General features: G+C 44.4%; 1 protein-coding gene and 1 long non-coding RNA gene across 2 annotated transcripts in view; one reads left to right on the top strand and one right to left on the bottom strand.

Moving 5' to 3' along the window:
* Positions 1-2,416, bottom strand: part of lrig3 (leucine-rich repeats and immunoglobulin-like domains 3) — a 58,725-nt gene extending 56,309 nt beyond the window's left edge. The window contains exon 1 of the mRNA XM_020525180.2: positions 1,791-2,416. Within this exon, the coding sequence (XP_020380769.1) occupies positions 1,791-1,990 (200 nt within the window). The 5' untranslated portion in view covers positions 1,991-2,416. The remainder of the gene's footprint in view (positions 1-1,790) is intronic.
* Positions 2,161-17,272, top strand: part of LOC125485352 — a 106,576-nt gene continuing 91,464 nt past the window's right edge. Inside the window, exon 1 of the long non-coding RNA XR_007264103.1 lies at positions 2,161-2,260. This is a non-coding gene — a long non-coding RNA (uncharacterized LOC125485352). The remainder of the gene's footprint in view (positions 2,261-17,272) is intronic.

The raw sequence follows: 17,272 nt of genomic DNA, 5'->3' as shown, positions 1-17,272 counted from the left end.
TGTGTGCACCTCAATCAGTTAACCTCCTCAGTATTAAAGAACACAACGCTACACAAGCTGCCAGACAGATTAACTAATTTTCTCCAGCACGTTTCGTACTTGTTTTTTAAAAAAAATCAGGTCTTCAACATTTCTAGCGCTTTATGTAACAAGTCCGATCCCGCAAAAACTGGCAATAGAAGCCAGAACAGAAAGAGTTTCCTCCGAACTTTGGAGGGCACCACGAAAAGTTTCGATTGCAATTACATCCCACCCCCATTTGTTGTCTGAAGATTGTGCATTTTAGACAATTAATACATGTAAACACCGCACAGATTCGTGGTTTCCAACACACTCAGGCGGGCGGTTTATGTTTCTTGTGGATCGAACTTTTTTTTGGGGGGGGGGGGGGGGGGGAAAAAGGAAGGGGGGGGGGGTGTCGGTCGGTGGGCGTGAAGCCATGCACCAAAATGGTTCGATTGCAATTGTCCTTCTTTAACTCTCGTTTTGTTGTTTGCTCCGCGCACAGCCGATTTCACATTTCATCGAAAGCCTAGATCTGGATGTGTAAACGCAACACAAGTTCACGCACTGCAACACACGGGTGGACGGTCCAGATGAGTAACTTGCAAGTTCATGGAGGTGGTCAGACGGAAGGATAGGGGCCAGCCTAACATGGAAATATGGCTATTGCAATCGCACCCCGCACTCCCCGGCAACTCTCCTCCTGCTTATATGCCCCGTGCACAGCCAAAAACGTTAACTCTGATTTCTCTGCATAGATGCTGCCAGACCTGCTGAACTTTTCCAGCAACTTCTGTTTTTGTTCCACACGTTACGCGATGCATCACCCGTGGATTCAGAAAACAAACTGAGCAAAAACTCAGTGGGTCTGGCAGCATCTGCTGAGAGGGTAAAAAGTTAACGTTTCCAAGAAGGGTCACTGGACTCGAAACGGTGACGCTACTTTCTCTCTCCAACGATTTCTTTTTTTCCTCTTCAGTGGGTGTTTCAGATCTCCAGCATTGGAGGTTCCTCGTTTTATTTTTTTATAAAACATAAAATGCAAAGTCGGGGGTGATTTAATCGCACATCGAGTGAGGGGTGGGTGGGAGAGAACTTGCATTGTTGGCGGTGCACGCACTCGAACACGATGCGGCGACCCTCACCCTACAATAACTATTAAAATACTGAGTTAATCACGCGTTGTGTGTGTGTGTGTGTGTGTGTGGGGGGGGGGTGCGGAGAAGAGAAGAGAGCTTGCATTGTATACAATGCACCGACTCTGCGAGGGAAGGCGGGTGAGTGAGAAGAGAGTTTGCATTGTGTACGATGCATGCACCTCAACACAACGTACCGACTCTCAAGCTTGCAGCAATAAAAATACTGGTCTAATCGTGCAAAGAGAGACAGAGTAGAAAGAGAGAGAGTTTGCCCGGTGTGCGACGCGCCGACCCTGATCCTGCAGCAACAAGAAAAATAACATTAATCACACAGCGTTGGGGGGTGCAGAGAAAGGAATAAAGTTTGCATTGTATACAATGCAAGCGCACCAACTCTCACCTTGCAACGATATAGTGGTTTAACGAGGCATCGAAGCGGGTAGGAAGAGTTTGCATTGCATTGCATTGCACCCCAACGCGGTGCTCCGACTCTCACCTTGCACCAGCAACAATAAAAGTAGTGGTTTAACGAGGTACCGAGACGGGTGGTGTGCGGCGGGTTCAGAAAGTTTGCATTGCATACGATGCACGCACCCCAGCGCCGATGCAGGACTCTCACCTTGCAACAACAACAGTAAAGGTACTCACAGGCGGACGGTCCAGGCGGGCAGTGGCGCCGGCACCCGGCTCAGCTTCCGGCGGCTGCAGTCCAGCAGGCGGGCGGCGCACGAGCAGCGGGCAGGGCAGGCGCGGGGCAGCTCGCGGGCACCCAGTAGCGCGAGCGCCCCGCTCGCCCACAGCACGAGCGCCGCCGCCGCCATCGACAGGCGCCTGGCCGTCGTCGACATCCTCTCTCTCTGTTATAACTTTCTTGCCCCTCAACCACCACCAACTCTTTCCTCGAAATCCACCTTCCGGATCTGATCGGTTTTTTTTTATTTTTCTTGTCCCCGCCCCACTCTTCTTTCACCCGTTTATTTCGGTTTCGTTCCGCCGCCGGTGGGATCCCCTGAAGAGAAGAAGAATGTCCCGTCCGACTCCAAACAAACAAAAAAACTTCTTCCAAAAACTTTCTCGGTCACCCGAAGGCGAAGGAGAATCTGTATTGATATGTATGGGTACGTATATTGAAAAGTTCTTGTTTTGTGTGCCAGCTAATTGTATTGTTTTCTTGAATAACTCCCAGTCAGTATTCCGTTTGTTTCGAAGCAGGTACGAACGCTACCTCCGTCCCTCCCGGTCTGTTGTGTTTGTGAGAGAAAAAAAATGGTCAGGTTCAGCCTTCTCCCACCTCTTTCCCCATCGCCGCCCTGATTGGACGGAGCGCTCACCCCACGTGATTAAAACGGCCGCGGTGGCGTCTGGTTATCGTAGTCCTTCCTCGTCGCGAAGGACGTTCTCTCTTTGGTTCCCCCCGGCGGGGACTACAACTCCCGGCTTGCCCTGCGCTTGCTTTCCGCCGCCCTCTCTGTGTGTGTGTGTGTGTGTGTGTGTATCTGCGAAGCCGTGGGAAGGCACGTGTCTGAGCTTGCACAAGGGATGCAGTGCATGTCACTTAGACTTGGACAAAACGTCTTTTATGTGATGCACCCCGCTGAGGAGGAACTTCTTCGCCCAAAGGGTTGTGAGTCTGTGGAATTTCCTGCCCAGTAAAGCAGTTGAGGCTTCCTCATTGGATGTTTTTAAAGCTAATTTAGATATTATTTTGAATAGTAGATGAATGATGGGTTATGGTGAGAGGGTAGGTAAGTGAAACTGAGGCCATGAAAAGATTAGCCACGATCTTATTGAGTGGCGGAGCAGGCTGAAGCCGGGCCAGATGGCTAACTCCTAATCCTGGTTCTTATGATCTTATAATTGGCAAGATGTGAGTCGAATCGGAGAAGTCTACAGTACAGAAGGTGACCCGTTCTGAGGAAGGGTCACCAGACTTGAAATGTAACTTTGCTTTCTCACTCCACAGATGCTGCCAGACTTGCTGAGTTTCTGCACCACTTTCTGTTTTTATTACCTTTAAAGGCCTTTCAGCCCATTGCTCTGGTCAAAAACTACTACCTAAGCATTGAGGATTCAGAGGAGATTCACCAGGATGTTGCCTGCAACGAAAAATCTCATTTACGAGGAGAAACTGGATAGGCTAAGATTCATTTATCCCGGTGCAGTGACGGAGATCTGATTGAGGTGTTCAAAACTATGAGAGGGATAGACATTGTAGAATCTTTTCCCCATAGTAGTAGACATGTCTGAGACCAGAGGGTATAAATTTAAGGTGAGGAGTAAGCAGTTTAGAGGGCATCTGAAGGAAAGTTTTTGGATGGTGGAAATATTGTGAAAATATCTGCCTCCACCACCTGACAGGATGGTGGAGGCAGATATTTTCAAAACATTTAAGAAGCATTTGGATGAACACTTAAAATGCCGGTGCATAGTAGACTATGCACCAAGTGCAGGTAAATAGGATTAGTGTAGTTTGGTCTTGTTGGTTAGCATGGGCACGGTGGGTCAAAGGGCCTGTTTCCATGCTGTATGACTTTATGATGTAACTGTATGACTCTAACTATTCTAGAGATTTGGAATTTTTTTCCATAATCAATGGCTGTTGATGCTAGATCATTTAGTTTTAAATCTGACATAGCCTTTTTTGTTAGGCAGTTATGTTAAGGGACATGAGCCAAAGGCAAGTTTATGGACTTTGGCCACAGATCAGCCATGATCTCATTAATTGCAGAACAGGCTCGAGGGGCTGAATGGCCTACTCCTGTTTCTGTATTCTTTTGTGATCTAATCCCATTTTCCAGTACTTGGCCCATTGTCTTGTATGCTTTGGTATCACAAGTCCACATCGAAATACTTCTGAACTGCTATGAGAGTTTCTGCCTTTACCACTCTTATAGTCAGTGATTTGCAGATTCCCACCATCCTCTGCCTGAAGCAAAATCTTCACATCCTCTCTCAACCTCCTTACCTTACTTTAAATGTATGCCCCTGGCCATTGATTCTTCCACCAATAGGAAAACTTTCTTCCTGTCTACCCTGTCCCCTCTCAGTTTTCTCTGCTCCAAGGAAAACAACCTCAGTCTATTAAATCTCTCTTTGTATCTAAAACTCTCTAGCTCAGGTAACAGCCTGGTAAATCTCTGCTGCACCCTCTCCAATGCAGTCACATCCCTCTTAAAGTTTCTAGAAATCGTCAAAGGTTGTGATTTGTGACATTGACCCAATAGAGCATTACATCAGATTGGTTTTCAATTCCAGTAGACCCCTGCCCAACCCTAGACAGTTGGCAAACCTAGGTCAGCAGGAATATTAATTTTACACCATCCACCATCCACTCATAGAGTCATGCAACACAGAAGCAGACCCAACTCGTCCGCAGCAATCATTCATCCCAATATGACCTAGTACCATTTGCCAGCATTTGGCCCATATCCCCCTCAATCCTTCCTATTCATATACCCATTCAGATGAGTGTCTTCAATTGTATGGCTTGTGATGCAGTTTTGGTTTTATATACATTCACTTTTCGCTTGCCATCCTCCTCTTATGGAAATAAAATACTGCAGATGCTCACATAAGAATAATAAGTGCTGAAAATACCCAGCAATAATGTGATGACTGTCTCCAGCATTTTCTGTTTTCATCACTCTTTTCTGTTAATTGCACTGTAAGGTAAGCAGTGGCTTGTGGAAATGTTACCAACAAGAGTTTGCACCTTCACAAGAGGTGTGGTGGAAAAGGGAAATTAAAAGCCAATCAACACAAATGAATGAGAATTGTGAGTAGGAAACAGTTTGCACCTATTTGCTTAAGGCTACAGACATAAGAAACAAAGCTAACACTAGAATATATATTTTCACCTGTATCCTTGCAAATTGACCAACACACCTTTTATTGTGACACACAGGGGATGTTGTAAATTTGACCTAATTCCGTATGTGATTAAATCCATGGAGTTAGGTTACAGTTACCAGCTGTGATTAAATGTATTCCGGGAGGTTTCATCACATCCTTTGCTGCAACGCTGCAACCATTACTGGTCCAACTTGTCCATCCTTGTGCAGCATTGCCTTCATATGCCAGTGGAGAGCAAAATGACTCATTACCCAATAAGTAATTGATGCTTGGCTGTCAACTTCCTCACCCCTCCCCAACCACCAAATTTTCAACATTTTTAGATCCATTTAAAGAACATTACAAAGAAGCCAAAAATCAAAGAACAGTGAATGCTGGAAATCAGAAACTAAATCAGAAATTGCTGGAAAATCTCAGCAGGTCTGGCAGCATCTGTGGAGAGAAAGCAGAATTAACATTTCGGGTCCAGTGATCATTCTTCAGAACATAAGAATTCATTTTATTTTTGATGTCTGTGTGATGTTATTTTCACCAGCGTTGTCCATGGCAGTGCCCTGAAGATTGACTACGTGAGTACCTGGGAGCCTGAGGGGCAGCTTTTTTACATAGAGGGTGGTACGCATATGGAATGAGCTGCCAGTGGAAGTAGTTGAGGCGGGTACATTAACAACATTTAAAAGGCATTTGGACGAATACAATAATAGGAAAGGTTTAGAAGGATATGGGCCAAGTGCAGGGAAATGGGGTTAGCATGGATGGACAGTTTGGGCTGAAGGGTCTGTCTCCATGCTGGAGGACTCTGTGATCCTATGACTCTATGACTAGGCCAGTCTTGGAGAGTTGCCAACTCTCAGTTTGCAGGAATGCTGATTCCATACCATCCAAAATTTTACTTGCTAACTTCAATAGAAAGTAAAATAAGTTGGGTGCAGAACAAATATAGATTCTAAATTGTTTGGTTCTGTGACTGGCAAGGTATGATAAAAGTATTTTCATTGAATGGGATATAAATTCACCAATTCCAAAAAAGAATTATTGGACTTGAAATGTTTCTCTCTCCACAGATGCTGGCTGACTGGCTGAGATTATTTTTCTACCACTTTCTATTTTTGTATCAGGTCTCCAGAATCTGCAATATTTTGCTTTTATTTCAATGTTTAATTAATTTCCACACATCTTCCAGGAATGTCTTTCTCAAAGAAGTTCTGCCATCCTGTCGAACAGGATTTCTATATGTCTCTTTCACTTATTTCCCTTCATTGCTTTCACTTTCTGTCCTGGTGTTTGCCAAAATATTTAACAAAACTAATTTTCACAGCCATATCTCCTTCTTCAGTGACATTCTCCAGTTTCAATTTATTCTGTGTGGTTTCCAACTGTAGTTCCATCATTCATGTTTAAAAGCCACATTGAATTGCAAGTATCATTGTAATGGAACCAACGCAGGAGCAAGCTATCCTAGACCTGGTCCTGTGTAATGAGACAGGAATAATTAATGACCTCATAGTTAGGGATCCTCTTGGAAGGAGTGATCACAGTATGGTTGAATTTAGAATACAGTTGGAGAGTGTGAAGATAAAATCCAATACAAGGGTCCTGTGCTTGAACAAGGGGAACTACAATAGAATGAGGGAGGACTTGGCTAAAGTAAACTGGATACAAAGATTTTATGGTGGGATAGTTGACGAGCAGTGGAGGACTTTCAAAGCAATCTTTCAAAGTGCTCAGCAAAAGTATATTCCAATGAAAAGGAAGGACTGTAAGAAAAGGGGTAATCTGCCATGGGTGTCTAAAGAAATAAGGGAGGCTATCAAATTGAAAGAGAAGGCATACAAAGTGGCCAAAAACAGCATGAAACTAGAAGATTGGGAAAACTTTAAAGGTCAACAGAAAGCCACAAAAAGAGCTATAAGGAAAAGTAAGATAGAACATGAGAAAAAACTAGCACAGAATATAAAGACAGATAGGAAAAGTTTCTACAAATATATAAAATGAAAAAGAGTGGCTAAAGTAAACGTTGGCCCTTTAGAGCATGAGAAGGGGAATTTAGTTATGGGATATGATGAAATGGCCGAGGCATTGAACAGGTATTTTGTATCGGTCTTCACAGTGGAGGACACTAATAACATGCCAGTAATAGACAAAGAGACGAAGGTAGGTGAGGACCTGGAAACAATCATTATTACGGAAGAGGTAGTGTTGGGCAAGCTAATGGAGCTAAGGATTGATAAGTCTCCTGGCCCTGATGGAATGCATCCCAGGTTACTAAAAGAGATGGCGGGAGAAATAGGTGCACTGGCAGTAATTTTCCAAAATTCGCTGGACTCTGGGGCAGTCCCAGCAGATTGGAAAACAGCAAATGTGACGCCACTGTTTAAAAAGGGAAGTAGACAAAAGATGGGGAATTATAGACCAATTAGCTTAACCTCTGTAGTGGGGAAGATGCTTGAGTCTATTATCAAGGAAGAAATAGCAAGGCATCTTGATAGAAATTGTCCCGTTGGGCAGACGCAGCATGGGTTCATGAAGGGCAGGTCATGCTTGACAAATCTTTTGGAATTCTATGAAGACATTACGAGCAAGGTGGACAATGGGGACCCAGTGGATGTGGTGTACCTAGATTTCCAAAAGGCCTTCGACAAGATGCCGCACAAGAGGCTACTGCATAAGATAAGGATGCATGGCATTAAGGGTAAGGTATTAGCATGGATAGAGGATTGGTTGACTAACAGGAAGCAAAGAGTGGGGATAAATGAGTGCTATTCTAGCTGGCAGTCAGTGACTAGTGGTGTGCCTCAGGGATCGGTGTTGGGACCGCAATTATTTACAATTTATATAGATGTCTTGGAGCTGGGGACCATGTGTAGGGTGTCAAAGTTTGCAGATGACACTAAGATGAGTGGCAAAGCAAAGTGTGCAGAGGACTGTGAAACTTTGCAGAGGAACATGGATACATTGAGTGAGTGGGCAAAGGCCTGGCAGATGGAATACAATGTAAATAAATGTGAAGTCATACATATTGGTAGGAGTAATAGTAAAAAGGATTATTACTTGAACGGTAAAAAGTTGCAGCATGTTGTTATGCAGAGGGACCTGGGTGTCCTTGTGCATGAATCACAGAAGGTAGGTCTGCAGGTACAACAAGTAATTAGGAAGGCAAATGGAATTTTGTCCTTTATTGCTAAAGGGATTGAAATAAAAAGCAGAGGGGTTATGTTGCAGCTGTACAAGGTGCCGGTGAGGCCACACCTAGAGTACTGTGTGCAGTTTTGGTCTCCTTACTTGAGAAAGGATGTACTGGCACTGGAGGGGGTGCAAAGGAGGTTCACTAGGTTGATTCCAGAGTTGAGGGGGTTGGCTTATGAGAAGAGACTGAGTAGATTGGGATTATATTCATTGGAATTCAGAAGATTGAGGGGGGATCTTATAGAAACATATAAAATTATGAAGGGAATAGATAAGATAGAAGTCGAGAGGATGTTTCGACTAGCAGGTGAAGCTGGGACAAGAGGGCATAGCCTGAAGATTAGAGGGAGCAGATTTAGGACTGAACTGAGAAGGAATTTCTTCACCCAGAGGGTTGTTAATCTGTGGAATTCCTTGCCCAGTGAAGTAGTTGATGCTACTTCAGTAAACGCTTTTTAAAAAAAAGTAGATTTTTTTTTGAACAATAAAGGAATTAAGGGATACGGTGAGTGGATCTGAGTCCATGAAAGGATCAGCCATGATCTTATTGAATGGCGGAGCAGGCTCGAAGGGCCAGACGGCCTACTCCTGCTCCTAGTTCTTGTGCTTGTGTTGTGTATCTCCCAAGACAAACAACACTTCTTAGACAAAAACAAATTGCTGAAAAAACTCAGCAGGTATGGCAATATCTGTGAAAAGAAAGCAGAGTTAATGTTTCAAGTCTAGCGACCCGTCTTGAGAATATTTCTCGACTGCTTTTCTCATCATATTCTAAGACCTGTACTTCACTGCCATGCATCACCACATGTATATGCTCGGCTACTCTACAACAAGGTCAGCATGTCCTATCTCAGAAAAAAACAAAAGTGTGGATCTTGGGAATCAGAAACAAGAACAGAAATTGCTGGAAAAACTCAGCAGGTCTGGCAGCATCTTTGAAGAGAAATCTCAAAGTTATCTCAAAGCTGCTTTGGTCCCCAGTTTCATTTCATTCTTCATCTCATCTGATGTCTTAACAAAAACAAACTGTTGATTTCAGGCATTAAAGAACACACAGTTCCAATAACCTATGGGTATCAATGCCTTTCTGGATCCTTTCTCCTCTTCCCTCCCTCTGATCCCATCCCTTCTTATACCATCAGTTGCCTTGTGCTCATTATGTCCTCTGACCTTCCTTCTCTAATGCCTGACGATCTGTAATTGGTAGAGGGTTTTGTTTTATCCATTTGAAGCCCACGTAAATTAATTTCAGACTTGACATAATGTCGTCTTTCAGTGCCTCAGGCTCTATGCTCACTTCCCAGGGCATAAGTCGTCCCCCTGACCAGAGGACACTTTTCCCACCACCTGTATTCTTCTTTTAATTGGACCCATTGCTCTGACTTCTTATTAGCTCTTGACCTTTTCATTGAAAGGTCTTGATTTGGCATTGGCCATCTTAATTTCTGTACTCCTCTCACTTACTCTAACCTGTCCCCTCTGAATTTGGTTGTCCGATAGAAGAGTTTTATTGGACTCATCACGTAAAGGTTATCTCTTCTCTGATGCTACCAGACTTGCTAGTATTCTTTCAGCAATTTCTGTTGTTATGTAGAAATAAATGGGCTGAACCTTCTCAGAGTGGAGGTGGGAGGCAAGTGGTGGAACTAGGGCGACCAGGAAATTAGGCATGAGCTGGACCTAGACAGCACTCCATCATGTGTCCGTGTAGAGGCCAGGTAGATGGCTAGCTTCTTCACTGCCTGGTGACAGGCAGGCAAATAAATTGTTCAAGCCAAGCTAACGGTGATTATTTTGCAGAACAGCTGATATTTGTCAGTGATACAGTCGGAGTGACACCCACAATATCCCACTACCACAATGGAAACAGCGCAGCAATAACTATAACGCTGGGGCTTTGCAACTCCATACAGCAGTAACTTATAAGAGTGGCATTATCTATGGCCAAAATAAAGCAACTAGAGTGGCTTCCTTTCCATTCCTGCTTAACTGTAAACTCCCCACACCACCATCCCACCACCACCACTGAATTTTCAACTTTTTTATATCCGTTAAAAGAACATTACCAAGAAGACAAAACAAAAACCCAAAGAACTATGGATGCTGGAAATCGGAAACAAAATCAGAAATTGCTGGGAAAACTCAGCAGGTCTGCCAGCATCTGTGCAGAGAAAGCAGAGTTAACACTTCAGGTCCAGTGACCCTTCAGAACATTAGAAGACAAAGAAGACAAGGGGTCTGGTGTCTACGGCCCTTTAAAATATTTATAGACTGTGGGGAAATAACGAGCGACATCTTGAAAAATGCCCATATTACAGAAGAGGAGGTGCTGGATGGCTTAAAATGCATAAAGGTGGATAAATCCCCAGGATCTCATCAGGTGTATCCTAGAAGTCTGTGGGAAGCTAGGGAATTGATTGCTGGGCCCCTTGTTGAGATATTTGTATCATCGATAGCCACGGGTGAGTTGCCGGAAAACTGGATATTGGCTAACGTGGTGCCACTATTTAAGGAAGGTGGTAAGAAAATGCCAGGTAACTATAGAGAATGAGCCTGACATTGGTGGTGGATAAGTTGTTGGAGGAATCCTGAGGGGCACAATTTACATGTAATTGGAAAGGCAAGGACTGATTAGGCATAGTCAACATGGCTTTGTTCATGAGAAATTGTATCTCATTAACTTAATTGAGTTTTTTGAAGAAACAACAAAGAGGATTGATGAGGGCAGAGCGGTGGACGTGATGTATATGGACTTCAGTAAGGCGTTCGACAAGGTTCATCATGGTGGACTGGTTAGCAAAGTTAGATCACATGGAATACAGGGAGAACTAGCCATTTAGATACTGAACTGGCTCGAAGTGAGAAGACAGAGCGTGGTGGTAGAGGGTTGCTTTTCACACTGGGGGGCCTGTGATCAGCAGTGTGCCACAAGGATCGGAGCTGGATCCACTGCCTTTCGTCATTTACATAAATGATTTGGATGTGAAGATAGGAGGTATGGTTAGTAAGTTTGCAGATGACACCAAAATTGGAGGTGCAGTGAACAGCGAAGAAGATTACCACAGAGTAAAATGGGATCTTGATCAGATGTCCAATGGGCCAAGGAGTGGCAGATGGAGTTTAATTTAGATAAATGTGAGGTGCTGCCTTTTCAAAAGGCAAATCAGGGCAAGATTTATATGGTTAATAGTAAGGTCCTGGGGAGGGTCGTTGAAAGAAGAGACCTCGGAGTGCAGGTTCGTAGTTCCTTGAAAGTGGAGCTGCAGGTAGATAAGATAGTGAAGAAGGTGTTTGGTATGGTTACCTTTATTGGTCAGTGCATTGAGTATAGGAATTGGGAGGTCATGTTGCAGCTGTACAGGACACTGTTTAGGTCACTTTTGGAATACTGCATGCAATTCTGGTCTCCCTGCTATAGGAAGGATTTTGTGAAACTCGAAAGGGTTCAGAAAAGATTTACAAGGATGTTGCCAGGGTTGGAGGATTTGAGTTATAAGGAGAGGCTGAACAGGTCAGGGCTATTTTCTCTTGAGCATCGGAGGCTGGGGGGTGACCTTATAGAGGTTTATAAAATTATGAGGGGCATGGATACGGTAAATAGACAAGGTCTTTTCCCTGGGGTGGGGGAGTCCAAAACTAGAGACATAGGTCTAAGATGAGAGGAGAAAGATTTAAAAGAGACCTAAGGGGCAGCTTTTTCACACAGAGGGTTGTGCGTGTTTGGAATGAGCTGCCAGAGGAACTGGTGGAGGCTGGTACAATTACAACATTTCAAAGGCATGTGGTTGGGTGCATGAATAGGAAGGCATTAGAGGGATATGGGCCAAATGCTCCCAAATGACTAGGTTAGTTTAGGATATCTGGTCTGCATGGATGAATTGGACCAAAGGGTTTGTTTCCGTGCTGTACATCTCTATGACTCTAATACCTTTAAATATCCCAAGCTAGCTACATATTAAAATGCTCTTATTTTCTCAGACCTGCCTCTGTGGCACCCACCTGTCCCCATGGAGCTGACGAGGCTCCAGAGCTGCCAGAAGTCTCATTGGGACTGCAACAACAAGAGCCCACCAGCTGTGCTGAATATCATAGCAAAAGCAGAAGGAGCCAATTTGGAGGCTGTCAGTTAGGAGAGTGTCTCCAGAAAAATATCTCATCCTTCTGACTTGCAGAGAAAAATTCTGTACAGTATTCCACGTGATTGTGTGGGTTTCCCATCTGGTAGTTAGGTTAAACTTACCCCTGCACTCTATTTTTACATGATCCCCATTTCTAGACCAATACTGAAATATATGACTGTGGATTAACAACATGTTCCGAATTATAAATTATAGAGTCAGAGTCATACAGCGTAGAAATACCATTTACCTGCAATTGGTCCATAGCCTCCTATGCCGTGGCATTTTAATTGCTCATTCAGATGCTTCTTAATGTTGCAAATATATCTGCCTCTAGCACCCTCTAAGACAGCATGTTCCAGATTTCTACCACCCTCTGGCTGGAAACAATTTCCTCAGATCTACTCTAAACTACTACTCCTCAGTTTAAGCTAATGCGTCAGGTCTTGGAATTATCTGTCGCTGGGAAAAGATTCTCATACCCTGTCTATATATCTTATAATTTTGCATATCTCAGTTATAACCCCCCTCAGCCTCCTTTACTCCAAGGGAAATAAACCCAGCCTATCCAGTTTTTCCTCATAACTGAGACTTTCCATCCTAAACAACATTCTGGTGATTCTCCTCTGCAGTCACGACCTTCCAATGATGTGGGGACCAGAACTGCACCCACCCTTGATCACCGGACCATCGTCTCTCAGACCATCCATAACCTTATCACCAGAGGAGATGTCCCACCCACAACCTCCAACCTCATCATTCCCCAACCCCGCACTGCCCGATTCTACCTCCTTCCCTCACTGAGGACGAATGGTCAGTCCTCAGCAAAGGACTTAGCTTCATTCCCCTATGCCCACACATCAGTGAATTCTGTTCATGTCTGGATGTTGAACTCTTTTTCCGCCGCCTCCTTGCCTATTTATTTGACAGGGAGTCTAACCCACCCTCTGCCGACCCCTTCTCCCACCTTCAACAAACCTCATCCTCCTCGACACCACCCCATGGCCTCCTACTCTCCCTCAACCTCTCATCTTGATCTGCCAACGTGACATCAATCGCCTCAATCTCTCCATACCTCTGACACGCTCCACCCTCTCCCCATTGGAACACGCAGCCCTCCGCTCCAACCCCAAGCTCACGATCACCGCAGACAAGGGGAGCACAGTATTGGTATGGTGCACTGACCTCTACATCGCGGAGGCCAGGTGCTAACTCTCTGACAGCTCCTCCTACTGCCCCATCGATTATGATCCCACCCCTGATCATAGTCTGTCAGACCATCCATAACCTTATCACCTCAGGAAATCTCCCACTCTCAGCCTCCAATCTCATTGTTCCCCAATCCATCACCGCCTGGTTCTATCTCCATCCCTAAATCCACAAACCTGACTGCCCCGATCAACCCATTGTCTGCCTGCTCCTGCCCCACTGAACTCATCCCCATGTACCTTGACTCAGTCTTTTCCCCCGCCGAGTCCAGGAACTCCCCACCTTCGTTTGGGACACTACCCATGCCCTCCACCTCCTCTAGGACTTTCAATTCCCCGGCCCCCAAAACCTCATCATCACCATGGACATCCAGTCCCTGAACACTTGTATCTCCCACGCAGATGGCCTAAAAGCCCTCCGCTTCTTCCTCAACCAGTCTCCCTCCACCAACTCCCTCATCCGTTTAATGGAACTTGTCCTTACCCTCAACAACTTTTCCTTTAACTCCTCCCACTTCCTGCAAACCAAACGGGTGACAATGGGCACCTGTATGGGTCCAAACTGTGCCTGCCTCTTCGAAGAATATGTGGAACAGTCCCTCTTCCGCTGTTACACCAGCATCATCCCTCACCTCTTCGTCCACTACATCGATAACTGTATTGGCGCTGCCTCATGCTCCCATGAGGAACTTGAACAGTTCATCAACTTTACTAAAACCTTTCACTCAACCTCAAATTCACCTGGACCATCTCCAATACCTCCCTCCCCTTCCTGAACCTCTTTATCTCCATATCCAGTAACAGTCTCAGCACTGACATCTATTTCAAACCCACCAACTCCCACTGTCCCCACTGGACCAATCCCCACTACCCCTACCTGTGTCTACCTATTGTCATCCCACCTACCTTCCCCCAGCCTCACCCCTCTTCCCTCTACTTATATCCCAGATCACTTCTGCTTCCCAAGTCCTGTTGAAGGGTCTAGGCCCGAAATTTCGACTCTCGTACTCCTCTGATGCTGCCTGACCTGCTGTGTTCCTCCAGCTTCACACTATATTGACTCTGACTCCAGCATCTGCAGTTCTTGCGATCTCCCAGTACTCTATCTGTGGCCTAACCAATGTTATATAAAGTTGTAAGAAGACTTCCTTGTTCCCATAATCCAAGGCCTGGCTAATGAAGGCAAACATCTCGTATGTTGCCTTCACCACTCTGTCTACCTCTGTTGACTCTCAGAGATCTATGGACTTGTACACCAAGGTCCCTTTGTTCCTCAGTACTCCCCAGAGATCTACCATTCATTGTGTATCTCCTTCCCTTGTTAAACCTCTCAAAATACATACCTCATATAGCTGAATAAGGTTTGAAAAAATTGCAGGCAAAAGGCACGAGAGTGAGATCATTTCTTCAGAGAGCTAGAGCAGATACTACCGTTACTGCGATGTGAGCATTCTCTGATTTTAAGATGTCCTTCCTACTACCATATGAACTCAATGTTTTCTTATAAATTGCTATTTAATGGGACGTGGGTGTTATTGGCAAGGCCATCCCTAATTACTCCATGTGCTGAGTTACTTGCTGGGCCATGTAAGAGGGCAGTTAAAAATCAAACATGTTACTGTGAATCTGGTGCGCTATGCAGGCCAGACCAGGTAAGGATGGCAGACCATCTTCACTGAGGTCATTAGTGAATGAATTGGGTTTTTACAGCAATAATTGATGGTTAACGCAGCCAATATTGCTGCGACCAGCTTTCTGTTCTGAATTTTATTAATTGAAATGAAATTTCACTGGCAGTCATTGTAGGATTTAAACCCTTGTCCTCAAAGCATTAACCTGGACCTCTGGCCTACTAGGCAGTAACATTGCCACTATGTCATTATCTTCCCTTAGGTCTCTAAGGGTTTCACAAAATAGTCCTTAAAAGTAGGGATAAACTAGTCAGAACCATTAGACATACTGCCTCGCAGTTTTCCTGATAGCTTAGTTGATAATTGAAAATATTACTGAGACATGAGGTAAATCTTGTTGAGGCATCAGTGGTGTGATCAGCCAGCTGGACTGCTGGCGAGAGACCCACACTGCCTCTTCCAGGAAAGGCCTCCTGAACCATATTCCAACCAGGCAGTGGTGAGGCCACTGGCAATACTCCAGAGACAGAGGTCCCACCCAGCAAGAGCTGCTGGCCTGAAGCTATTGCACTCAGTAGCACCACAGAGGAAACTATGACTGCTGGCAGAAAAGCACCCCTGAAGTTCCAGGATCGTGGAGAACCCAGGATGAAGTTACATGAGGTGGTAGGGTCAGTGGTTTTTGTTTTAGGGATCGAGAGGTGATGACACAGGATATTCAGAAGCAAGGATAAATGGTTGATTCCAAGTAGCCATTCCTGTCAGTCGCTTGAACGGGAACCAGTTGCCATTGACTGAGAGATGTCTCCGCCCAGTAAGATGACAAACTGCCTGTAGGATAGTAGCCATCATGAATGCTACATGATGACAGGCCAGTTTGTAGCTAGATTTGTCCCAGTGGTAGTAGGCTAAGGCCCTTAAATGGTCCTGATTGACCACATAAGAGCCACAAATGGCAATAGAGTGGGCAGATCAACTATGACCTTCTTGTCCAGAATTAATTGTAGGATAGGTAAGAAAGCAGCAGGGTTTGGGTACACTATCACCCTGCCTGAATGCCCTGTTTTTTCCTCCAGCATGCCATCTCTGGGTGCAAACGATTTTGCCTATAGAAACCAATATGTCTAATCCAACCTCAGTATAGGTACACTCATTGGATTTAGGGCTTAAGCAATGGAAATCTTTTCACAATTGAAGATTGTCCAGTAATTCTTCTGGGGATTGTGTACATGCAGACAGCAATTGAGGATTGGGTTAGGCTGGATTGTGTTATCTTTCACCCACCAGCTACTCAACCATCCCCATACAACCAAATCCCATCAACAACCCCATCCTCAACATCTCTTTGTCGTATAATACAGTAATACCCACCATCTTGGCTCACATTTGAAGAATTGCCACTATTAGAATTCTCAAGGATTGCCAGTACAACAGTCAATATGTTAAGTTGAAGTAGGAGTAAGGGATTCCAGTTATTTATGTAGATAAACTGGGAGCAGAGAGTTGGGTTTTTAACTGGGATTTAACTGAAATGTTCAAAATCTTGAAGGTTTTACAAAATAAATAAAGGGAACAGTTTAAACTGGCTGGATAGTCACAAACCAGAGGACACTAATTGAAAGATAATTGGTGATAAACCAGAGGGAACGTGAAGAGAAATGTTTCGACACAGAGAAATGTTATGATCTGGAATGTACTGCTGGAAATGTTGGTGGAAACAGATTCAACAGTAACTTTTAAAAGTGATTTGGATTTATATCTGAAAAAGACTCTGTGTGATCATGAAAATAGAGTGAGGGAGGGTGGCAGGAATTAACTGATTAGTTTTCCAAAATGGCCAGCACAGGCAGGATGGACCAAATGGCCTTTTCCTGTGCTATCAGAGCCTATAATTGTGAAAGGTAAATATGGTAGAATGTTACAACACAAAATCTCGAATGATAAGAAACAGTTTGACAATACTGGAATAATTGCGATTAATTCCACTTTGTTTAATTTGAAGGATAATTCTTTAGCAGCTAGATCAACACTAAAATACCAGTGCATGTTGGGGAACGACTAATAATGATCAAAGACTAATAATTCTAGATCTATGTTTTGGCTAAAACTAGAATTATTATGAATGATGTCTTCAT

Source organism: Rhincodon typus, chromosome 18 (genome assembly GCF_021869965.1).
Source record: "Rhincodon typus isolate 14 chromosome 18, sRhiTyp1.1, whole genome shotgun sequence".
Lineage (NCBI taxonomy): Eukaryota > Metazoa > Chordata > Chondrichthyes > Orectolobiformes > Rhincodontidae > Rhincodon > Rhincodon typus.
This window is presented reverse-complemented; position numbering and strand designations above follow the sequence as displayed.